Consider the following 22,315-nt stretch of genomic DNA (forward strand, 5'->3'; position numbering starts at 1 on the left):
TCCATGCCCCCTTTTAAAGACCCCTTCCAATTTCACCACTTTCTAAAGAAGCTGCATGGACATCCACCACTTCACTAGTGACTAACATTAAAATTAACTTTGGCTGAAAAATGTTCTTCCACATGCTTCTGTGATGGAAAGTGTGTAGAAAAGAACTTAGCCAGCAGTAAAGGATGTTCCTCTTTAAAGTGTTACAGAAGAGACCTTGAATTTGCAGGTGGCTCCTTTTGCATACTAAACTGAGCAGAAAGTGCAAAGCTCTAGGGTATTGCTGACTGTGCTCTTTGACTGTATCGGGCTCTTAGTTTTAAGATTGTAGATCATTTATTGATCTGGGACAAAACCTCGATTTTCTTTCTGTTAAGCAATTATTTGTGATTGCCCTTAGTCTGAACAAAGTCAAGTAGACATCAAAGTTCTTTACAATAAGCAGAGTGGAGTGCAGCGGACTGGGGTGGAGTGGAGTGGGGCAGACTGCAGTGGGGTAGATTAGGGCAGAGTCGGGTAGACTGGATTGAGAAAGATAGGTGTGTGATAAGTTGGAGTGGAGTAGGGTAGACTGGAGTGGAGTGGGATGGAGTGGTGTGGAGTAGATTGGGATGGGGTAGGGTAAACTGAAGTGGGCTTGAATGGAGTGGGGTAGATTTGGTTACGGTGGGGTAGATTGGAGTTGAGTGACATAGGTTGGAGTAGAGTAGATTGGGGAAGATTGGATGGGGCAGATTGGAGTAGGTTAGTTTGGGGTGGAGTGGGGTAAGGAATATTGGAGTATAGTGGATTTGGGTGAACTGGGTTAGATGGGACTGGAGTGGGGCAAACTGGAGTGGCATGTGGTAGCATGGAGTGGAGTGGGGTAAATTGGGTAGAGTAGAATGGAGTGTGGTAAATTGGGGTAGGGTGGAGAGGGTTAGATTGGGTGTTTGGAGTGGGTAGATTGGAGTGGGGCAGATTGGGATAGAGAGGAGTGGGTTAAATTGGACTGCAGTCAAGACTGGATTAGAGTGTGTCAGATTGGGGGAGAGTGTTGTGTATTGGGTGAGGTAGATTAGGATGGATTTGTGTAGGGTGGACTGGAATATAGTGAGGTAGATTGGAGTGGGTAGATCTATGAGGTATTATTGCAGTGTCATAGTTTGGGGTGGGGTAGACTGGAGTGGAGTAGATTAGGGTGGGGTAGTTTGGGTGGAGTAGACTGGGGTAGTGTAGACTGGGGTGGGTTGATTTGGGTGGGTTAGGCTGAGTGGGGTGGGGTAGAATGGAGTGTGACTGACTGGGGGAGTGGGGTGATTGAAGTGGTGTTTGGTAGACTGGGGTGGGGTGAACTGGGGTGGAGTGGGATAGAATGGGGTACAGTGGAGTGGGGTATTGGTTAGATTGTACTGGGGCAGGTTGGGCTGGAGTGGCGTACAGTGGGGTCGAGTGGAGTGGAATGGGGTGGAGTGGGCTAGACTGGAGTAGAGTGGGGTAGAGTGTAGTGAGGTATACTGGGTTAGACTAGTGGAGTGGGCTAGATTGGGGAACAGTGGAGGGTAGTAGATTACGGTTGATTGGAGTGCAGTGGAGTACTTTGGAGTTGGGCAGAATGGAAGACAGTGTGGCAGACTGGCTTGGAGAGGAGTAGATTGGAGTGGAGTGCGGTAAATTAGAGTGGGGAGGGGCAGAATAGAATGAATTGGGGAAGATTAAGGTAGAGTGGAGTCGGGTAGATAGGGATGGGATAGATTGGGTGTATTATGTTGGGTTAGACTGGAGTGGTGTGGGGTTGATTAGAGCGAGATAGATAAGAGTGGGGTAGACTGGAGTGGAGTAGACTGGGGTAGATTGGAGTAAAAGCAAATTGGATGAGGTAGATTGGAGTTGGGAAGTTTGGGATGGAGCGGGTTGGACTGGGGTGGAGTGGGTTAGATGGAGTGGAGTGGCATAGATTTGAGTGGAGTGTGATAGAGTGGGGTAGACTGGAGTGAATTGGAGTAGGGCAGAGTGTGGTACAGTGGAGTGTGGCAGATTGGAGTGAAGTGGGATTGATTGTGATAGACTCGAGTGGGGTGAAGTGGGGTAGATTGGAGTGGAGTGGGGTAGAACTGAGTGGAGAAGAGTTGGATAGATTGCAGTAGAGAGTGGGGTACATTTAAACTGAGTGGGGTAAACTGGACTGGGGTAGAGTCAAATGGAACAGAGTAGGATGGAGTGGAGTAGATATAAATTGTGTAGATTGGAGAGGATTTAGGGAGATTGGAGTGGATTGTATTGGGGTAGATTGGAGTGGGGAGGATTGGGGTAGATAGGAGGAGAGTGGGGGTAAATTTGAGTTGAATACAGTAGACTGGGTTGGAGTGAGGTTGAGTGGAGTGTTGTTGGGGTTGATTGGGTTAGATTGAATGGAGTTGATTGGACTGTAGTAGTTTGGCATGGAGTGGGGTAGACAGGAATGAGGTAGATTGTAGTGGAGTGGGACAGACTGGATTTTAATGGAGTGGACTGGGGTAGATTAGGTTGGAGGAGGTAAGTAGGTAAAAGTGGGGTAGACTGAAGTGGGGTGGGTAGATTGGGGTGGGGATAAATCGGGGTGGGCAAGATTGGAGTCGAGTTGGGCAGACATGAATGGAGTGGGACAGATTGGAGTGGGACAGACTGGAGTGGAGTAGATTGGGATAGATCGTAGCAGAGTGGGGTGGGGTAGATTGGTTTACATTGGAGTGGAGTGGGATAGACTGAAGTTGAGCGGGGTAGATTGAAGTGGGGTAGAGTGGAGTGGGTACGTAGTGTGGAGTGGATGGGCATAGAGTGTAGTGGCGTGTTGTGTCTCGGAGTGAGTGGCGTAGATTGGAGTGCCATGGAGTAGAGAGGCATGGCATGCTGCAGAATGTCAGAGTGGAGGGGCGTGGTGTGGCATGTTGTAGAGCGGAGTGGAGTGTCACAGAATGGAGTGGAATGACAGTGTGGCAGGGCATAGAGTGGAGTACTGTGGAGTATGCATGGTGTGGAAGCGCACTGCCATTGCAGAAAAACATTTCAACTGAAATGACCATTACATTTTCACCGAAATATTGTTTTATAACACACAAACAATAATTTGTGTAAATATCATCACCTAGTGTATAAATGTGTTTTGATCATATTCAAATATTTGTTTCCACCACACTTCAGAATTACAAAAAAAAATTGCTTCATTTGTACTAATTCTTATATATTCAGAAACATCGACACAGTAAAACAAAAAAAAGAACTTCCTTTCCCACCTTGCAGGAGTTCTCAGTGGGATTATCACATGAATTCTCTCACTCTGAAGTCAGAGAAAGGAAAATAAAAACACAGAGCTCCTTGGAAGACAGCCTGACATTCGACCTCTGTCTCTGAATGCACAGCAAATGTGACAAGATAAAAACAAGATTTAAAGGTCTGTTTACAGAACGCAAATTCATGAAAGAATACAGTAAACAAGACTGGGCAACGGAGGGATGAACTCAAGCTGAACAGCCTAAAGCAAATAAAGTCAGCAAATAGAAAGCCAGAAAATATGTTACAGATCACAAAGTCAATGGTAAGCAACAGGCAGAACGCATTTCTAGGGCAGTTTTCTGAATATACCCAAAATGTCTTTAGCAAACCAGACAGCGCTGTCATCTACAACCCAAAAAGCAATTCAATTGTGGTAATACAGTTTTATATTATTAAAGCATCTTTAAGTGACACTATGACTTTGTACTATTTTTGATGCTTGTTTTCATTATTTGTGATGCATAATTGTATGATGGAATTATTTCCTCCAGGGTCAAATGCTATTCCGGGTTATGATTTACTTCTATGAGATATACAAGAATAGTTAGTACAAAAGCAGCTGAGGTGAAAAAAAGAACTGTGTGGCAACACTGACACTTAAAAGAGGCCATCACTGCATCTGTTCTGAGTACAGTAGGGCATTGTATTTTAGGCCCTGCCCCAGATTGTCTGAGCATTTTCTGGTTGCTGATTTTTAATTCTGAAATTGCTAATTTTTGCAAATTCAGTTAATTGTCAGCCATTCTTTATTTTGGGAGATTCTGAGTACCTGAATAGTAGGCACAGGCTAATGCATTATAAATATATACACACAAATCTACTATACTCCCAAGAGGATGGCAGGGAGGGTGTCTTGAAGGAAGATGCAATGTGTTGGCATTCCTGGTCTGGAACTGCCCGGGGTGGCAGTTAGCACCCTTCTGTCTTCCACACCCTATCTCTTGTAGTGAGAATGACATTGTATCAAAACCCATTGATGGCCCTTTTGACGTATGAACAAGATGAAGTGTTAAAATACATGGCAATTGCATTGCCACTTCCAAAAAGACAGGTGGTGATGTGTTGAGGAAGAGAAAATTGGCTGAAGGATCTATATATCACAAACAGTGTAGACACCTAATGAATTTTCACCCACGTCCTGGCAGTTCCAAAGACATATAGGTCTCTGTGTATTTACAGAGTGAACTGAGTGAACTGAGAACTCAGGATCACCTACTTAAATGTATGTGAACTGGTGAGGTGTATGGTGTACCATGTAGATATTCTTTAGCAGTCTGCAGAGAAAACGTAGCCGAAAACAAATGAATCATCGACAGAATTTACAGATGTGTATACTCTGCTGCCCCAACCTGGACTTCCGTTTACTGGTTATACACAGGTTTCTTGACCACCATACTAGAATGTCAGCACACAACGGAGGAACTGTGTGAATGTATGTATAAAGTTATACATTCTTTGCATAGAATGAAAAAATAAACAACAATGTTTTAGTGTAGTTTTGTTAGGTTCATTACAAAAAACAGCATTCTGTCAATTTCTTTAAGTTTTTGTGGCTGGTTTTAGTGCTTTTAAATTGGGATACTCTGCCTTAGCGTCTGCATCCTTTCTAACACTCTCACAAATTTCTTCTCATTAAGGTACTTGGAGAACCACACAGCTTCTTTTTATTATTTTCTTTGTAGTGAGAATGAGTGGCTTTTTCTTCTACAGCAGAGATTTGTGTATCTTTTTATAGGAATTACTTCTGTGTTATCTGATTGTAAGAGTAGTTTAAGCTGCTAAATATTCATTTTGACCATTAGTAATACTGGTTAGAGGTTTCTGCATTTCATCATGCTTCTTAAGTGCGTGTTACAGCCAATGGCTGTCACACACACCCTCCCTGGTGCCACTGACGGACACTGGCCATCACCAGCGAGGGTTTTAAAGAATCCTTCAGTGAAAAGCACTGGAGGATTCCTTTTTCTTTAACCCTTAGGGAAGAAGCAGAATTGGTTCTGCGTTTCTCCTCAAATTTCCCTCTTGCCCATCTGTGACATCAGCGCGTCACTTTGGTTGAGTAAAAAAGGCCAAAACGCCCTCCCCAGTTTCAGGGAGGCCTCGTTTGAAAGGGGAGGATCTCCCTTTTCAAACAAGGCCTTCCTGAAAGGGTTTCCTAGCCATGGATCACAGCCACGCTTCGATCCACAGGCAGAAAACCCCCCACCTGACCACCAGTGATTTGATCTGGGGGAGTCAGTCCTCATGGAAGTGCGGGGGCATTTATTTTTTAAATAAATATGTTGGTTTTTCCCGATTGGTGTGGGGATTAGGGTGCATTCGACCCCTGGGGTTACATGTAGTGAAAAATCCAGAAAAAATTAAAGCGGCAAATTTTACAGGGGGTCCGCCTGCCTGCTCAAGGCCCAACCTACTCTGCACACATCCCTGGACTCCCCATGTGTCTAGTTTTCAGAAATGTGTGGGTTTGGTAGGTTTCCCTAGATGGCTGCCAAGCCCGCAACAAAAAAGGCAGCTGACCCCCTGCAAAACCAGGTTGTTTTGTTATAGGTAAGTTTGATGTCTCCACAATAGGTTTTGGGCCCTTCCCTGTCACGGGCACCAGGTCTACTCACACAAGTGAGGAACCACTTATATCTGGAGACTTGGGGAAATGCAAAGATGGGGGAGAGTTTCTGGCTCCCCGCAGAATCCAGTTCCATCACAGAAATGTGAAGAAAATTTGATTTTTAGTCAATGTTTTGAGGTTTGCAATTGATTTTGGGTAGACAAACGAGGGGAGAGCCATGCAAGTTAGCCCACTCTGGAAATCCCTCAAAGCCTAGTTTACATTTTTTTACAGGTTAAGTAGGTTTCCCTAGGTGCCTGCTTGGTCAGGGTCCAAAATCTACTGCACCACATTGGAAACAAAATGGTCAGTTTTCGGGGGAAAGATTTACTGCACCCATGTTGCGTTTTGGGCCATTTACTGTCGCGGGCACTAGGCCTACCAACACAAGTGAGGAACTATTTTTAGCAGGAGACTTTGGAAAATGTCAGGTGGAAGGAAGAATGTGGCGCCCCACAGATTCAAGAACTTTCCATCACAGAAATGTGAGGAAAATGTGTTTTAGTTAACGTTTGAGGTTTGCAAGGGATTCAGGGGAAAAAGCCTGGTGATATAGAACAGTAGAACATTTGTTCTTACCAATTAGATTTTGCTGCATTTGTGCCTTTCAAAAGTAAGCCAGTGTATAAGAAAGATGACATTTTGAAAAATACCTTCAAAATCATACGCTAGTACAGGTATGCACAAATTCAGAGATGTAGAAATAACCACTGCTCCTAAACTCTAAGTCTTATGCCCTTTCCATAAATACATACGTTTCCTTCATACCCATTTTTCTCTCTGCCTACTTTGCTATAAGAATTGGTTTATGCTCGGTACTCAATGAAAAACCATTGTACGGTGCAGCTCAGTTGGCGGCTCTGGGTATCTTGGGTTCTTGCAGAACCTACAGACCCTGTATGTCCCCGTAACCAAAAGGGTCCAGCGAACGTAAGGGCATATTGCTTTTGTAAACTGCCCATCATGACAGAAAGTTATTGATGAAAATGTCACAAATGCCAGTTTTTTTCCTACTGATTTTCAATATTTCTTATGTTCAAAAGTTATTTTCCTGGGGAAAACCTTGAGGGATCACCACATATGACCCCTTGCTGAATTCAGAGTTTTGTCTACTTTTTGGAAATCTATAGCTTATCTGGATCACACACACAGGTTTCATGGTTTTCACCACAAACTAGAAGTAGGTTGAGAGCACACAAAATAGTGGAAAAAAAGGCTACCTCTTAGACAAAATGTTAAAACTGTGGTACAAAATTAGGTCTATTGATTCATCTATGCATGTTCCTGAAAGCTGGGAAGATGGTGACTTTAGTACAGCAAACCATTCGTGGATGCCTTTTTAGGGAAAAAAGACACTTTAATCTGAAGCACTTTTTCCCTATTTTTCTCCAAAAACTTAAAATGTTGCTGTATTTTGCCTAGCAGCTAAATGGTTAAGTGTTGTCTTGGTCTTGAAGACGGTAAAGTAAGATTGAATCTGTAAGTTGTCTGACTATTTGGTCATTACTGGGTTTTTGTTATTTGACCTTCTTTTGCTATGATCAAGTAAAATGTGGAACTTGTGTTAGGAGTGGGTTTGTCAAATATTGCTAGAGATTATTTTTGTCCATGAAAAATGCAAGAGTTCGTTAAATAGCCTACAGTATCCCTTCAGTAAGTATGAAATAGCTCTGAGAAGTAAGTTTGAAAGTATATATTGCATGAAATGTTCAAAGAGGTTGTTTTGCCTAGGACTGTGGTAAATAATACTGGAAAATAAAAGTTGTGTGTTCTTAGGTCTTTAATACATTATATGTAATGAAACTTGAACTTGTACACGCTTTTACAATCCAGGGAGTATCTAAGGACTGGCAAAAACCCCCAACCTCTCAGATCATTTCTCTATGCCTGTGTGTAAGAGTACTGTTGTGAAATCATGAGGTCAATCATAGGTTTGTAGAGATGGTCAAACTATGCCTGAGTGAAACATCCAGATTAAGGCAATTATTAGCATTTTACAAACAAACATGTGCCTTTGTTTTGTTCTGTATTTAAGCTGAATTTATTTTCGCCTAAAAATCTAAGTATAATAGATGAGTTTGGTAAGTGTTTTTTCCAGGTTAAAATCATATTGTTGGGGGTGTGGCTAGACATCGACAGAAGATGGCTGCTGTGTAACAAGAGCTCCGCAGCATTGAGTAGGGGAGACGAGGTCCAACATGGCAATTCGCCCGCATGGCAAATAAGAATCCATCATTTGAGGCAGTTCTGGACATTTTATTCTCATTCTGAGGCACCCTGTGTCATCGGCTGCAGTACCTTCTTCATGAAGGAAGGAGTGCATCTGAGGGAAGCCACGCCCACCATTTTGAATTAAGAGTTATGTGGTACCCCTCATTTGCACTCTTTCTGGCAGATGGTTTGGTCTCTAAATGCGTGTTTCCTAGCCAACTGAATGATTTTCATATGTGGCTAACTATGTATATTTCTCTCCTCTCTTGTGACATTTGCTATTTAATCCATTTGGGCACTGTTTCTGAGCAGGTCCAGTGCAACTATATAAACCTCTCTTGGTATTATCACATCAACATTCGCCCTCGCTCAGTGTAGTTTACACTTCACGTACTTCGACTAGAAAATCACCACTTTTTCACTCCTCTTCAGACAATACTCCTATCTATAACAAGAAGGACGCACTGCATATTCGACAGAACTCCACTGTCTCAAATCCTTCCTTGACAGTTATGTTGAAAAGTGGTACATCTTCTATTATTTCCACTCACAAGAGAGTTACAAAGTACCTACCTTCTCCAGTAAAATCTCCTTCTCTAATTTCATTGGAGCTTACTCTAGATGATATAAGAGCTCTTAAACCATACTTTGAAACAACTAATCAAAGGCTTCAAAGTCTGGATGATAAATGGTTTTTGATTGATAATAGAGTCACTGAGGTAGAGTGTAGTTTGAAGACCCACAAGATAGTGCTCGGGAAGTTAAATATCTTTAAGTTAAAGTTGCACAGCTGAAACAACATGCAGAAGACCTTTAGAATCACAGTAATAGAAATAATATTTGCACTTATGGCAGACCAGACGGACTGGAAGGATGTGATTCTTACAATTTTTCAGACACTTCTACCCAAGGTTCACGAAATGCTGGATTCTACTTCGGATATTCAGCAAACTCATAGACTGGGTTACAGTCCCCGAAATGCAAGTTCTTCACAAAAAAATATAGGAGTCAATATTCTTTTCTTAGAATATAATGGTTTGCATAAGGTCATCAGTGCAGCTAAATTTCAGGATTTGGATAATCTACTGCTGACAGACTGAAAAGATTCCTAGCCATGCACTCAGCTCTTCGTTATATAAATGCCAGTTTTGGTCTCTTTCACCAGTTTCCTGTTAAAAGTAATCTATAAAAATAAAATTACTGCATACAAAGGTCCTGATCTTTTGCAGAACGTTTTGGAAAATTGCAAAAAACACATGAATACACAAATAATTACTTTCCGCACTATTTATTTCACTAGTTTGAATGAAATTGTGTTTTAAATGCATAATTATATCAGAATTATTGTTTGCATCTCATTTTTGGAATATTGAATAGATGAGTGGTTAACATTCATTCTTCTCGTCTTCTCTTGGGTGCAGCTGTTGCCCGCATCGGTTTTGTTGGTCTGGTGCCCTATGTGACTTGCCCCAGGTTCAAGTTGTGTCATCTTCCTCCTGTGGTTCCACGATTGCTAGCTATTTGTTTGTCATTTAGGTATGTTGAGTTTGTTATTCTGTTTCTTATGTTATTTGCTGTTTCTCTTCCTTTTGTCTCCTTTCTCTTCTTATGCTGTTCTTCTACATTGCCTTTTACTTCCATAGCACACTCTTCTTCTACGTTTTTGTTCCTTATTTCGGTCTGTTGAACTATTTACATCTTTTGCATTTATATCATTTTGCTACATATTCTTTGAATAGGTGTATAATATATTACAAATAATATATTAGGGTATAAATAGCTTTAAAAATAATTTCTTGGAATTTGGGTATTTGGTATCAAAAGGCAGGGAGTTTTACAAGAAACACATGTTGTAGAATCCAAAGTGAAAAAGCTTATACACAATCGGTTGGGTAATGTGTTTTCTTCACAAGGTTCTGGCAAGAAAAATGGTTTTGTTATTCTGTGAAAAGATCTCTTGATGTGACATTAATTTCTCAACAAACAGGGAGATAGAGTGGAGCAGTAAATGTGACAATCACCAAAATACCTTTTTCTATTTTTAATATATTCACCCACACAATCTGACAAATGTTTCTGGTCTGAAATTTTCAACAAGTTAATGTCTATTTCAGATGATTATTTTATTTTTGGTGAAGAGTGTAATCTTGCTATGGACCTTTTTATTGATCGCAACTCTAATGTAACTTTTTTACCTTTTACTGTATATAAACAATTTGCTTCAGCTATAAAACAAAGACCTCTTGTGGGTGCTTGGAGAGATGTAATCCTTCCTTGAGAAAAAAAACCTTTTCTCCTGCTGTTCATTCTTCACAATTTAGCATTGATCATGTATTTATCTCTCAATCTTGATCTCAACATATTTTGGATTCAGCTTAGTATTAATATAAGATCATGTTCCTGATTTAAATATGGATGATCTTCCAGTCTCTGAAGGAAATAGGAGACAGTTTTTCAACAATTCTTGGTTACTGGATATTTTTTTACCTCAAGGCTTTGAATTTGTATTGTCTGATATATCCCCTAAAATTATTTGATTAAAGCCACATATTTTACTATCATTTTCTTCTCTAAAACAAGACTGTGAAAAATCAAAAAACAACTGATGCACTGAATAATGTCAAGAATGTGGAACATTTATAGTTTACGTACAAATCAAAATCATGTCTTGAAGAATTAGTTAAAGCTATGTTTCAATGCAATAAACTTTCTGAGGAAGAGGCTGCCTCTTTATTCAAATCTACTGCTAAATATTATGGTGATCAAAATAAGGCAGGTTTGCGTTTAGCTAATTATCTTAAACTTAAAAAAAGACCGTTTGAAATTGAGTCCATTTTAAAAGATGTTAACACTGGCATTTGTAAAGACATTGAAATCTTAAATGGATTTGTGAAATATTATAATAACATAGACTGCTGAATCAGTCACTTCTATTCAGTTCATTGAACATTAGTTAGTTTCTCTTCATATGGAGCATATTTATCTATTGATTTCTCCACTTTGGAAGACTAGATTTCAACTCATTAGATTTTTAATGCAATAAATTGGATGGAGAAGGGTAAAGCTACTGGTCCTGAAAGGTTTTTATTAGAATTTTATTTTCATCTCTCTCAATTCTTACTTCTCAATTTTTTCCAGTTATTTTTGTTTTTTTCTTAATAATAAATCAACCGGCTGAACTTTTCAAGAAGATTTAATCGTTTTTATATTCAAGGAAGATATCTAAATTGTGTAAAAATTATAGACAAATGTCTTTGGTAAATGTAGATTACAAAATATTTGCCATATTTGTCCCCCTTTGTCTTGACTGTTATCAACATTGATAGGAAGACAGCAGTCTGATTTGTTAAGGCCAGACACAAGCCAGGTATCACTAGTCTCTTTTTAAACGTACAAAGTAAATCTAAACACTCAGTGGCAGCTATTTCCCCCGATTCTGAGAAGTCATTTGATCATTTGATCGTATAGACTGGAAAGTCATCTTCCAGACTTTCAAATGGTTTGATTTTGATCCTTAATTTATGAAATTGGTTACCTGCAACATTCTTCTCCTAAAGCTTTGATTTTTTTTTTACAGTTTACTATCCCCATTCTTTCCATTACGTAGACTGGGATGCCTTTTTTCCCAGTTGCTCTTTATTATTGCTTTGGAACCTTTCCTAGACAAAATTATTTAAAAAAAAATCTAATATACATGGAGAGACAGGCTTAAGTTGCTGTTTATGCTAATTATAATATTCTATTTTTATCTCATCCGAAACCCTTTTCCTCCAATGCTTCTTTCAAACATGAATTTGCTTTGTCCAACTGTGCATGGAACCCTCATAAAATCAATTACCTAGGCTTTCAGTTTTCTAACAATATCAGAGAGACGCTTCTTTGAATTTAAATTCGTAATTGCAAAGTTAACATCTTTAACATCCAAGTAGTAGCACTTGTTTTTTATCATGATGGGGCAGATCAGACTCAATTAACATGATGCTTGTTCCTGTTTTTCTCTTCGTCCTCTGTACAATCCAATTAACAATCCTTAACAATATTTTGAGAATATATATTTTATTTCATCTAAGTTTTTATGAAACAATTAAAAAACACCTATGTCTCGTCTTAAATTAAAACGGGCAAAAGAAACAGAAGGAGTCAATTTCCAAATGTATACTCTTATCATGCTGCTTTCTTTTTTAAACAGTCTTCAGTTTATTTTTGTGATGAAATTTCAGATCGCAGGTTGAACTTTCGCATATATATCCTTTCTTCTTTGAAGAATGTTTATCCTTTTCACAAACATCTCTCTCTATGTCTCTTCCTAATCCGAAAAACTCATGGCAATTATTGTATCCAATTTTTGATGCCTATCTTATCAATGAGGATTTTTGTTTCTCCACATTAGTTTTATTATTATTATTAGCAATTGCTTTTAAACAAATAAGTAAAAATTGGAAAGATCATCTGGCATATCTTTCCAAGCATGGTGGTATAATATTTGAGATACTAAATAAGAATGTACAGAGCTTATGTTAACCCAATTGCTTTAGCCCTCAAAAGAGGTGCCTTTTCGTCACCTGTAATGGTTTTTAGTGACCTGTTCTATCGGAATGCTACATCTCATCAGCCATCAATTGAAGAAGTTCCCAAACCTCCATTTGGAGGTTTGGGAACCTTACACCATTTAGCTGCACTTTGTGCTGTTATTCTCAGAATTATTGGTGTACATCTTAACATTTTTCTTTTCTTTCCCTTTTTATCTGTCTATCACCTACTTATATAGTTATGTAATTTCCGTTTTCTAATGTTATTGTAAGCATTCTATCTTCAGGGGAAATATGTATTGATTTTCTTGTGTTGACCTGTTCTTTTTCTTCAATACATTTTTTGACTTAAAAATTCATATAATTTGCATAAATCATATAAGTTACAACATACTTTTTATGGTGTTTTGTGGGTCAATAATTTTAGAGTATATTGGGCAGAAAAGGTAATCGTTTGATCTGGTGGTAGTTGAGGAGGTGATGTACCAGCCTGTAGTTAGGGGCCAAGAGGAAAAAGGTTCTTAAAGGAATTGGAAACATTTGACTCAAGGGCAAATAGTTACAAGGAGCAAAAAAAGCATTTTTTTTGAGTGGGGGCGAGAGGGAGTAGTACAAACTGAGTATGATGAAGTGAGAGGTTACAAAAGTGAGCAAAGTAGCAAGATAAAAAAAGGGGGGAGAGAAAAACGGTAATGTGGGTGACAGAAAAGTCAGGGAGGCAAGCAGAAGGGAGAACGAGAAGCAGGTGAGAAATAGGACAACAAAAAGCAGACGAGAAAAGAGAGATGTGAAGAGAGAAACAGAAAAGAAGTGAGAAGGAGAAAAAAAGAGCCGGTTTTGAAAGAGATGAGAAAGAGTCTAATAGAGAGTAAGGCAGAAAGTAGATAAGGATGAGGGGTATAGAGAAGAGTGCAATGATAGGAGAGAAAAATAGGCCTGTGGTGTGGAACAGAGAGTGCAGAGAAAAGATGAAGGCTGTGAGACGGAAAAGAAAGAGATAGAGAAGGGGAAATCAGTAATCTCCCTCAGGAACCACAATTGTTGTAATATACAAAGCAGATGACTTGTGAGTAAGTGTATTTCTCTAGGCAGAATTTATTCCAACTACCTAGAGAGGTTGTGCAGTGTGGGATCACTGCCATGGAGTAAGGAAGAACTGTTCTCAAATATTGTTCTGAAGGTTAAACTCCCTATATATTGTCCACAAATAAACCACTCGAAAGTCAACATGTTACGTGCAAATATTTATTTTTCTTAATAATGAAACCGGTTTCACAGAGAGGCCCATCCTGTCACATCTTGTATCTGTTTTTCGACTTGTAAAATATTGTTTTATTAGAGGCACACTAATTTAGTAATGTTTAATTTAGAGTCCAAACAAAAGTCCTGAAATTCCCAGTTTTGAAATGCCATTCTGATCGTCCATTTGAAGTGGATTTAGGGATTGTTTGCTAGACTGTTCCCTCTGATTCCTTAAGTGATATGTTTGCTGTGGGTTTGATCCAGACTTCCAAGACACTAGCTCCTCTTCATAAAGAGTACAGCTGTTCTTGTTCCCTGAATGAATAGCTATTCTGAATTTAGCAAAGAAGAACTGCAAGCCCATTTTGATTAGAGAGTAATACGTTGGTCTACGCAAGACCGCCGTATTACTCTCTAATCAAAATGCGCTTGTTTTTCCTCAAGGTAGCTGGTAGTGAAAGCACAGGTTCAAGCAGAATGCCACATATTGCATATAACCCAATCCATATATTTATCTTTGATCACATTTTTAAAAGTTGCATTAATTTCTTCTGGGTTTGTTCAATGTTTCCCAATTCGATAAACAAATGTATCAAACATGGCAAATTAGGTACATGTTAACAATTTTTGATGCTAAGTGTTATAAATAGACAGTTGTCGAATAGTCCAGATCCATTGCAATATAAAATGGGCCTCAGTCTAGCCTCACAGGTCACTTCCGTTCAACACGTCAGTATTACTGGTACTCCCCTGTGGCAAGAGTAATTGATTTCTGAGGAACAATTTTTTTAGGTAGTAGGTGGTAATCCTCAAGCACTATATATCGATCCCATATACCTCGGATTAACCAGTTGTAGTGTGAATCACCTCCTAGGATGCCCTAACATATGTCCTCCATATAAGCCCTGTGCACTAACATATGCCGCTCCCTTAATCAGGAGAGCAGTCCAACCTTCCAGTGAAGAGGACGGAGTATACATTTTTTCTGTCCCCTAAAGATCATGTTTGTTTTTATAACACTTGCATACAAAATAGCAATGCACTGTCAGCGAATTAGAAGATGGGAATGTTCATCCTAGACAGAGACAGGACATCTGACTGCTCATGAGTAAATATTTCAATAATATCACTTATAAAATGTAAAAGCAACAGTAAGGCCGAGATACAGTCCTGGTGCACACCAGGTGGTACTATGTGTTTCTTCATTATGACCCTACTAGATCCCATTATATACAATATATCTGTGCATGTTGCACTTGAACTACTAGTTCAAATAGAGACCTAGCATTCCCTAGCTCTTCCAACACCTCCGGCAGTTATGTTCTATCTCTAATATCAAAACAGTTTTAATCTATAAAAAATTTAAGGGGATACCTTTTTTGCTGGTATTTGATCTCTAATAAACAAAGGGGTGACACAACAGAATGACTGTTCCTATCTCAATTCGGAACTCTGCTTACAAAAGGTGAGATCATATCAAGGGATTTCACTCAATCCTCAATCTTCTGTAATAACAGCTTACCAGACATTTACAGAGAGAATGGTCTGAAGTTTGATGGAGGGCTCTCTCGCCCTTTCTTGTGGATGGGAATCCTTTCCTTCTTTTCCATGTTGGCAGAAGTGCATCACTATTGTATATGGGATTAGTAAGTCAGGTAACGTAATGGGACTAGACACCAATGGAATTATAAGAGAACTGAGTGGAGACATTGTTTGCCCCTCTTGCTTTACCCCTTTACCCTTTTCTTTGGTTGGGGGGCTTTTCTGGTTTTGTTACAGTCAACGCTGGCCAAATGCTTATACACTAGGTTTCTCTGTAACCTATGGGGTACTTCAGCTCAAAATAACTAAAAGACAAAAGCAGGAGGGGCATAGATCTATGGGTAACAGCTCTATATTAAGAAATAGTTCTTGGACTTTGTTATATCACAAAATGTGAAGTTTAATGACAGACTCAAATAGGACTGTCCCTTGATCTATAATATCTAATACTTTACCCTTACTTCCAGGAAGAATCTGGCAATAATGGGGTCACTACTGATGCACGCCAGTTTGTGGTGTTGCAAGTGATGCCAAAGGGTAATCAAGAGTGACAGAACTGTGCATGAGCAGATAATATTCCAGACTAGTGCTCTTCAAGAGTAACACTTATTTGCTTCAGTTTAAAGGTTGGTCAGTATTCAAAATTGATGACAGTCTGAGACAATTCTGGCTGGTATTTATGTAAGAGAACTATGTGGAAATGTTGTTACTTTACCTTCTAATTTTGCTGCTGTAGATATAGCATGGAATAGGTTTGTTAAGACCATGTTTAACCTGTAGTTTCTGTTTTTACCTTTCAATCATGTTCTGATATTGAACAAGAACACAATAAAAACAGGGTCAAGCTTCAACAACACAAAAGCAACAACATAATTCACATTTTAACAGAACTATAATGAAACAAATATCCTCAATAAAGAACAGGCAATATAAAATAATTTAATGACTACTTACTTGCAAAGGAGTTGCACAAGTATAAACTGAATTCTGCTGCACGGTTTGCAAGTGTTTCACCAGATGTGGAGGACCAACTGACCAGCCAAGCTTAAAAAAATAAAAGCATTTAGAATATTATTTTCACATCTAAATGTGGCATGTAATCCATTTATAACAATAGTGTCACACTTAACAGAAAACATACAACTTCACGTCATAAATGTCAGTGATGAAATCAAGTATCCCGCCAAAAGTGAATGAAGAGATGGTGTGTCCATAGAAAGGACATGGAGTCAGGTTAGGACATAGGAGAGAAGAACTAGCTGTGCATGATTGGTACTAGTGGGTAAGCGGCGAAGGAAAGAAAAGAGGAGGCTAGAGGTTAAACAGGAAAATGGGAGAAAGCGAAATATGAAGAAGGTGAAAAGGAAATGCTATGGAGAGAAAGAAGAGAACATCACCCATATTCTCCTTGCCCTGATTCTCCATCTCAAATATGATTGTGTTGTATCTGAGATCATCAGTAAATGGGTTAAGTCTCAACTTGTGTCGTATCTGAGATAATCAGTGAATGGGTTATGTTTCAAATTTCCATTTCCTAGCTCTATAGCCTTAACATTTTAGACAGTTTCATCAACTAATACTGTTTTCTTATTATAGACGTGTAGTTTCTAATTTGCTACAAAGGTGCAGCCCCTTTGGATTTTAAATGGCAATCATAAAATATTATACAGAAGTGTAACCTTTATTTGGTAGAAATGCCATGATATTACGAATTGTGAAAGGTTTAGGTCCTCATTACTAGTCCCTCACTACAGATGGCCCCAATAATGAGAATTATAAGGTCTGTGCAAACACCGGGCACATGCCTTGTTGCTCCCAGAGTTTTCAGCTATTCCAAACGGCCAAAATGTGGGGAGGAATGGGGATCTACCAAGTAAGTCAAACCTAGAATTATGGATTCACCTGATAATTTCTGTTTGTCAGTGGAATCTCAATGTTCCACTCAGAATACCTCTCCACTCCCCACCCTCAAAACTGACAGTGTTAACGCTAGGGGTGTGAAATGACTGGGTGTGGGTACAGGGCTATCATAATGAGGCCATTAGAATGGTAGTCTGAAAAGAGAAGAGTGAATGGAGACTGGTGCTTCCGGGCCTCTGCTGGAGAGTAACAGTCAGGTGCTTGAAAAATAGGACAGAAATCACGTCACTTATGTTATCCATTATCCATTGTTTATTTGTGATTTTGTGGGAAGACTGAGGCACAGTGATCTAGAGGGAATATGTGCAGAAAGCTGTGTAACATTATGTAGTCAAAAGAAGTAACAACCTACAACAATACTGAATCCACAATATCAACTATCACTAAATTGTAATGGTAAGTGTATATTGGGAAGCATAGATCTATTAATATTAACCTCTACTTACCGTGATATAGTGGATTTGGCATTTTTCTCACCCTCTTTCTCATTTGACTCCTTATCAACCCTTATTCACTGGCCTCCCCTCGATTTTTCTAAGATGTATTACAGTGGCTGTCCCTTTGTCACTTCTCTCACATATCTGCCCCCTCTTCCTGTCCCTCAAAAGTGTCTTTCTGACCTGTACACCTCCTGTTTCTCATCAGTCTCTTTATTATGCCTTTCCACTGCCAGTCTCACCCTCTCATTCTGTTTCTCCTACTGTCTTTTTCTCATTTGTTGTTAGTTTGTCTACTCATCTCTCTACGTTGTCTCAACTACTCTCACATCTGTTTTTGGGGGGCACCTCGGGCCTCAGAGGGCGAACTCCCAGGCCACCAATGGTGTCGCTGTCAGGATGTTACATTGTAGTGTGTATTCTACCCTGAATGGATTTATTCTATTACACATATCGTCATACTGTGGCCATTGCAGGCTACAAAAAGAAAACAAGGCACATGGGAGCCTTTGTTTAACTTTTGAACCTACAACTGGCTTTGGGACATCTGAGGCCAAAGAGTACCAAAGGCAGTGCCAGGAACAGCATGAGGAATACACTAAATGACATCCATGACCCCAAACCCTGAAACAGACATTTGTTATATTTTAACGCATTAACTGCTGAAGCTTTTCCATTTTGAGCCCCATTTTGATTTTTGGGGTACTTCACACTTACACCTTCATATCCACGCCAAATCTGTGTCAGTTTTCCAACATCCCGGGGTTTCTAAAGGTACCCAGGGTTTATGGATTACCCTGGAGGGTAGCAAGGAAACAACGAAAATAGAACTACGTTTTTTTTGTTGGGGTGATATAATGGGGAAAAGTGCTATGCAAGTGTATGTTTTGTTTTTTCCAAAAATGGCACCAATGAAAGGTTTGCTATCCTAGGACCATCATCTTTTCAGCTTTCAAGAACAAGCAGAGTTGTATCAGAAAACATTGATTTGTTGTTTACCACAGTTCTTGCATTTTTGTAAGAGGAAGACCATTTCCCTAGTTTATGTGTTTGCAGTTCTAGTTGCAGTTTGTGGTGGAAACAGGTGTGATTCCCATGGGTGATCTTGGAAAGCATTACATTTCTGAAAAGTAGGCAGAATTGTGAATTCTATGTGAGGACTGGAGGATCAGATTATGCATTTCTTTTTCCTTTTTATTACTCAGCAGCCATATCAAATATTAGTAAAGCCATAGAAACTTAACAAAGATAACATATATCATGAGTCGTTAGGGCTGAACTCTTAACATCCACATCAATAGAGTAACCATAGAGTGAGTCCTATATATTGATCCACCAAGGAAAAGCACTTCCTCTCTCTTGGCTGCTCAGCAGCTAGATAAGTACTTTTCCTTAGTGAAAGTATTTTTCTGATGTGTTGCAATTGTGTGAGCTGGAATGGTAATTATTTTGTCAGTGTGTTTTTCATACCGCTGCTTTGTGTATTTTTGGCAATGTTTCGCTCAAACTAGTTAGACACAATATCTCAGTCCATTCCAGGCTCTGGCGTTTGTTCAGCAGCGGATGTAGAGCAGTGCCACTAGAGGGCGCCCCAGAACCCTACGACAAACCCGCTCACTATTGGAAGTTTGCGGTGTGCTGCTGGGGCCTCTACAGGACACATGATGCACAGCTCCTGCTTTAGGACGCCTGCCTCGGAGGCTTGCTGAGTATCACTCCCCTTTACTCCGTTAGGCTCGTTGTCTCCTCTGCGATCAGTGAAAGGAGATGTTGCCTATTTTGAAACAAGCCAGAAGATTAGTAAACAAAAGGGTTGTGCTGCTTAGGCTTCCTGTAATTTAGTATTTTCCTCCCCAGCAGAGCAATAGTTTACAGTCTGTATTGAATTAGAAAGGGATGAGAATGATGTTGCTCCCCGATCATCACCAATGATTCTGAAGACGCATTGGAACATCCAATTGCTGTGCTAAGGTAAACCTGGGGTTTTCTCTCATTTTGAGCCTGTGTCCACTAAATAATGTACCTGATCTTTCATGGCAGGTGTGGATAACGATTACTCGGAGTCAGTGGAAGAGGAGCAGATGCTCCTTCCCATCCAGGACTAATCAGTAGATGCTACTGATGCCTCTCTACATAGGGCAATCTCATCAGCCCTAGAGCCCCTGAGTAAGCAAATTGTTCAGCTTACAGCCCTATGCAATATTTTACTGCTGGAAGGAGAAGTTTAGGGGCCTTCACCCCCATGTTGCCTTTGCAGTACCCATAAGGATAAGCTTGTGGCTACATTCGCCGCCAAGGGTAGGGGTGTTTCACCACTGCAAGTCATTTGAGAGGGGAAAAAATATCTCAACGGCATCTAGCCAGGAATGTAGGGCTTCTCCAGGTTATTTTCCTGGGAATGTTGCATTATAGAGTGCTCCAATGCCTGAAGGCACTGTACCTCAGAAGGGGACTGACATATGCTCAGGAGATCAGTTTTTCAGACATATGTTCAGGAGTTCAGACTCGGATGGAGATTGGCTGGTGACTCGACCACAATTATTCATGGAACTATAGAGCCTTCTTTGGCATGACCCCAGACCCGATAATAGAGTCTGACGCAACTGCCAAGGATGGTGAGCTTGATTTGATGATGTTATCATAGGAGGACCCTGGTCAGAACACAAAGAGGCTCTGCACATTAACTGTCTGGAATTCCTGGTGGGGTCCTTTGTGGTTTGAATTCTGGCAACGAACAAGGACTCTTGCTCCATCCTCTTTAAGATAGACAATATTTCGGAGGTGCGTTACCTACATCACCTCAGAGGCACTTGCTCCAAGGCACTGGAGGACTCAACCAGGGATTTTTTTTTAACCATTGCGTGTTAAACAAAATATCGGTAACAGGGAAGTACCTACTGGGTTGACCTAACCAGACAGCAGATTGGCACTGCAGACACGTAAGGGATTCAAGCGCATGGAAGTTGGATCTAATTCTATTCCACAGGATTATGGACAAGTGAGGTCCATGCTAGGTAGACTTCTTCATCTCACAACTCAATAATTATAGGAAAATACCATCTTTCTTGGCATGTTACCCCCATTTTTACCTGTATGTCATAGTTCTTTGCTTGTCTCACTGGGATCATGCTGGTCAGGACCCCAGTGCTCATAGTTTATGGCCTAATGTGTGTGTGTGTGTGTGTGTGTGTGTGTGTGTAGTACTTAACTGTGTCACTGAGGCTCTGCTAATCAGAACCTCAGTGCTTATGCTCTCTCTTTGACTTTAAATTTGTCACTATAGGCTGGTGACTTCATTTACCAATTTCAATTGGCACACTGGACCCTCCTTATAAGTCCCTAGAATATGATACCTAGTTACCCAGGGCATTGGGGTTCCAGGAGATCTTTATGCGCTGCAGCATTTCTTTTGTCACCCACGAGGAGGAGCTCAGACAAACCCTTTCACAGGACGGCCACTGCAGCCTGCATGAAATAGTGCACACATTGTTTCACAGCCATTGTTACTAAGTGTGAGCGCACCCTTGCACTAGCAAAGGTGCCCCCACATAGTTCAGGGCCAATTTCCGGGACTTTGTGAGTGTGGGGATGACATTACACGCGTGCACTACATATAGGTAAATATCTTCACAATGGCAACTCCGAATATGGCCATGTAAGGTGTCTAAGATCATGGGATTGTCCCCCCCATTCCAAATCTGGTATTGGGGAGCCAATTCCATGCATCCTGGGGGCCCCACCCTGGACCCCAGTACTGCCAAACCAGCTCTCTGAGGCTTGAAATGCAGCTACAGCTGCTGCCACCTCACAGACCGGGTTCTGCCCTCCTGGGGTCTTAGCAGCCCAGTCCCAGCAGGCAGAACAAAGCACTTACTTTGAGAGCAGGGTGTTACACCATCTCCCTTTGGAAATAGGTGTTACAGGCTGGGGAGGGGTAGTCTCCTCCAGCCTATGGAAATGCATTGAAGGGCACAGATGGTGCCCTCCTTGCATAAGCCAGTCAACACCGGTTCAGGGACCCCCAGTCCCTGCTGTGGTGCCAAACTGGACAAAGGAAAGGGGAGTGACCACTCCCCTGTCCATCACCACCCCAGGGGTGGTGCCCAGAGCTCCTCCAGTGTGTCCCAGACTTCAGCCATCTTGTTTTCCAAGGTGTGGGGACACTCTGGAGGCCTCTGAGTGGCCAGGGCCAGCAGGTGACGTCAGAGACCCCTCCTGATAGGTCATACCCGATAAGGTAGCCAATCCCCCTCTCAGGGCTATTTAGGGTCTATCCTGTGGGTTCTCTTCAGATTCTACTTGCAAGTTTCCAGCAGGAAGCCTCTGCAACTACTACTTCATCCTCTGACCTCCGATCAACCGCAGGATGCTCCAGGAACCGCTGTAACAGCAACAAAGTATATAGAATTTTTCCTCTGCAACGTCAGCTCCATCCAGCAACTGCAACAGTTTCCACGGTGTGCACGCTCTGGGGACTCCCTGTCTTCACCCTCCACCAGAAGGACCGAAGAAATCTCCTGTGGAGTGACAGAGCCTCTTCCCTGCTA

The 22,315-nt window shown here is 40.7% G+C and overlaps 1 protein-coding gene across 11 annotated transcripts in view; it reads right to left on the bottom strand.

Moving 5' to 3' along the window:
• KYAT3 (kynurenine aminotransferase 3) overlaps window positions 1-22,315 on the bottom strand; it is a 496,355-nt gene that overhangs the window by 165,209 nt on the left and 308,831 nt on the right. For all 11 annotated transcript variants that reach the window (XM_069232317.1, XM_069232320.1, XM_069232316.1 and 8 more), the window contains one exon: window positions 16,366-16,455. In XM_069232317.1, coding sequence (XP_069088418.1) covers window positions 16,366-16,455 — 90 coding nt within the window. The remainder of the gene's footprint in view (window positions 1-16,365; window positions 16,456-22,315) is intronic.

The sequence above is a fragment of the Pleurodeles waltl genome, chromosome 4_2 (assembly GCF_031143425.1).
Source record: "Pleurodeles waltl isolate 20211129_DDA chromosome 4_2, aPleWal1.hap1.20221129, whole genome shotgun sequence".
NCBI lineage: Eukaryota > Metazoa > Chordata > Amphibia > Caudata > Salamandridae > Pleurodeles > Pleurodeles waltl.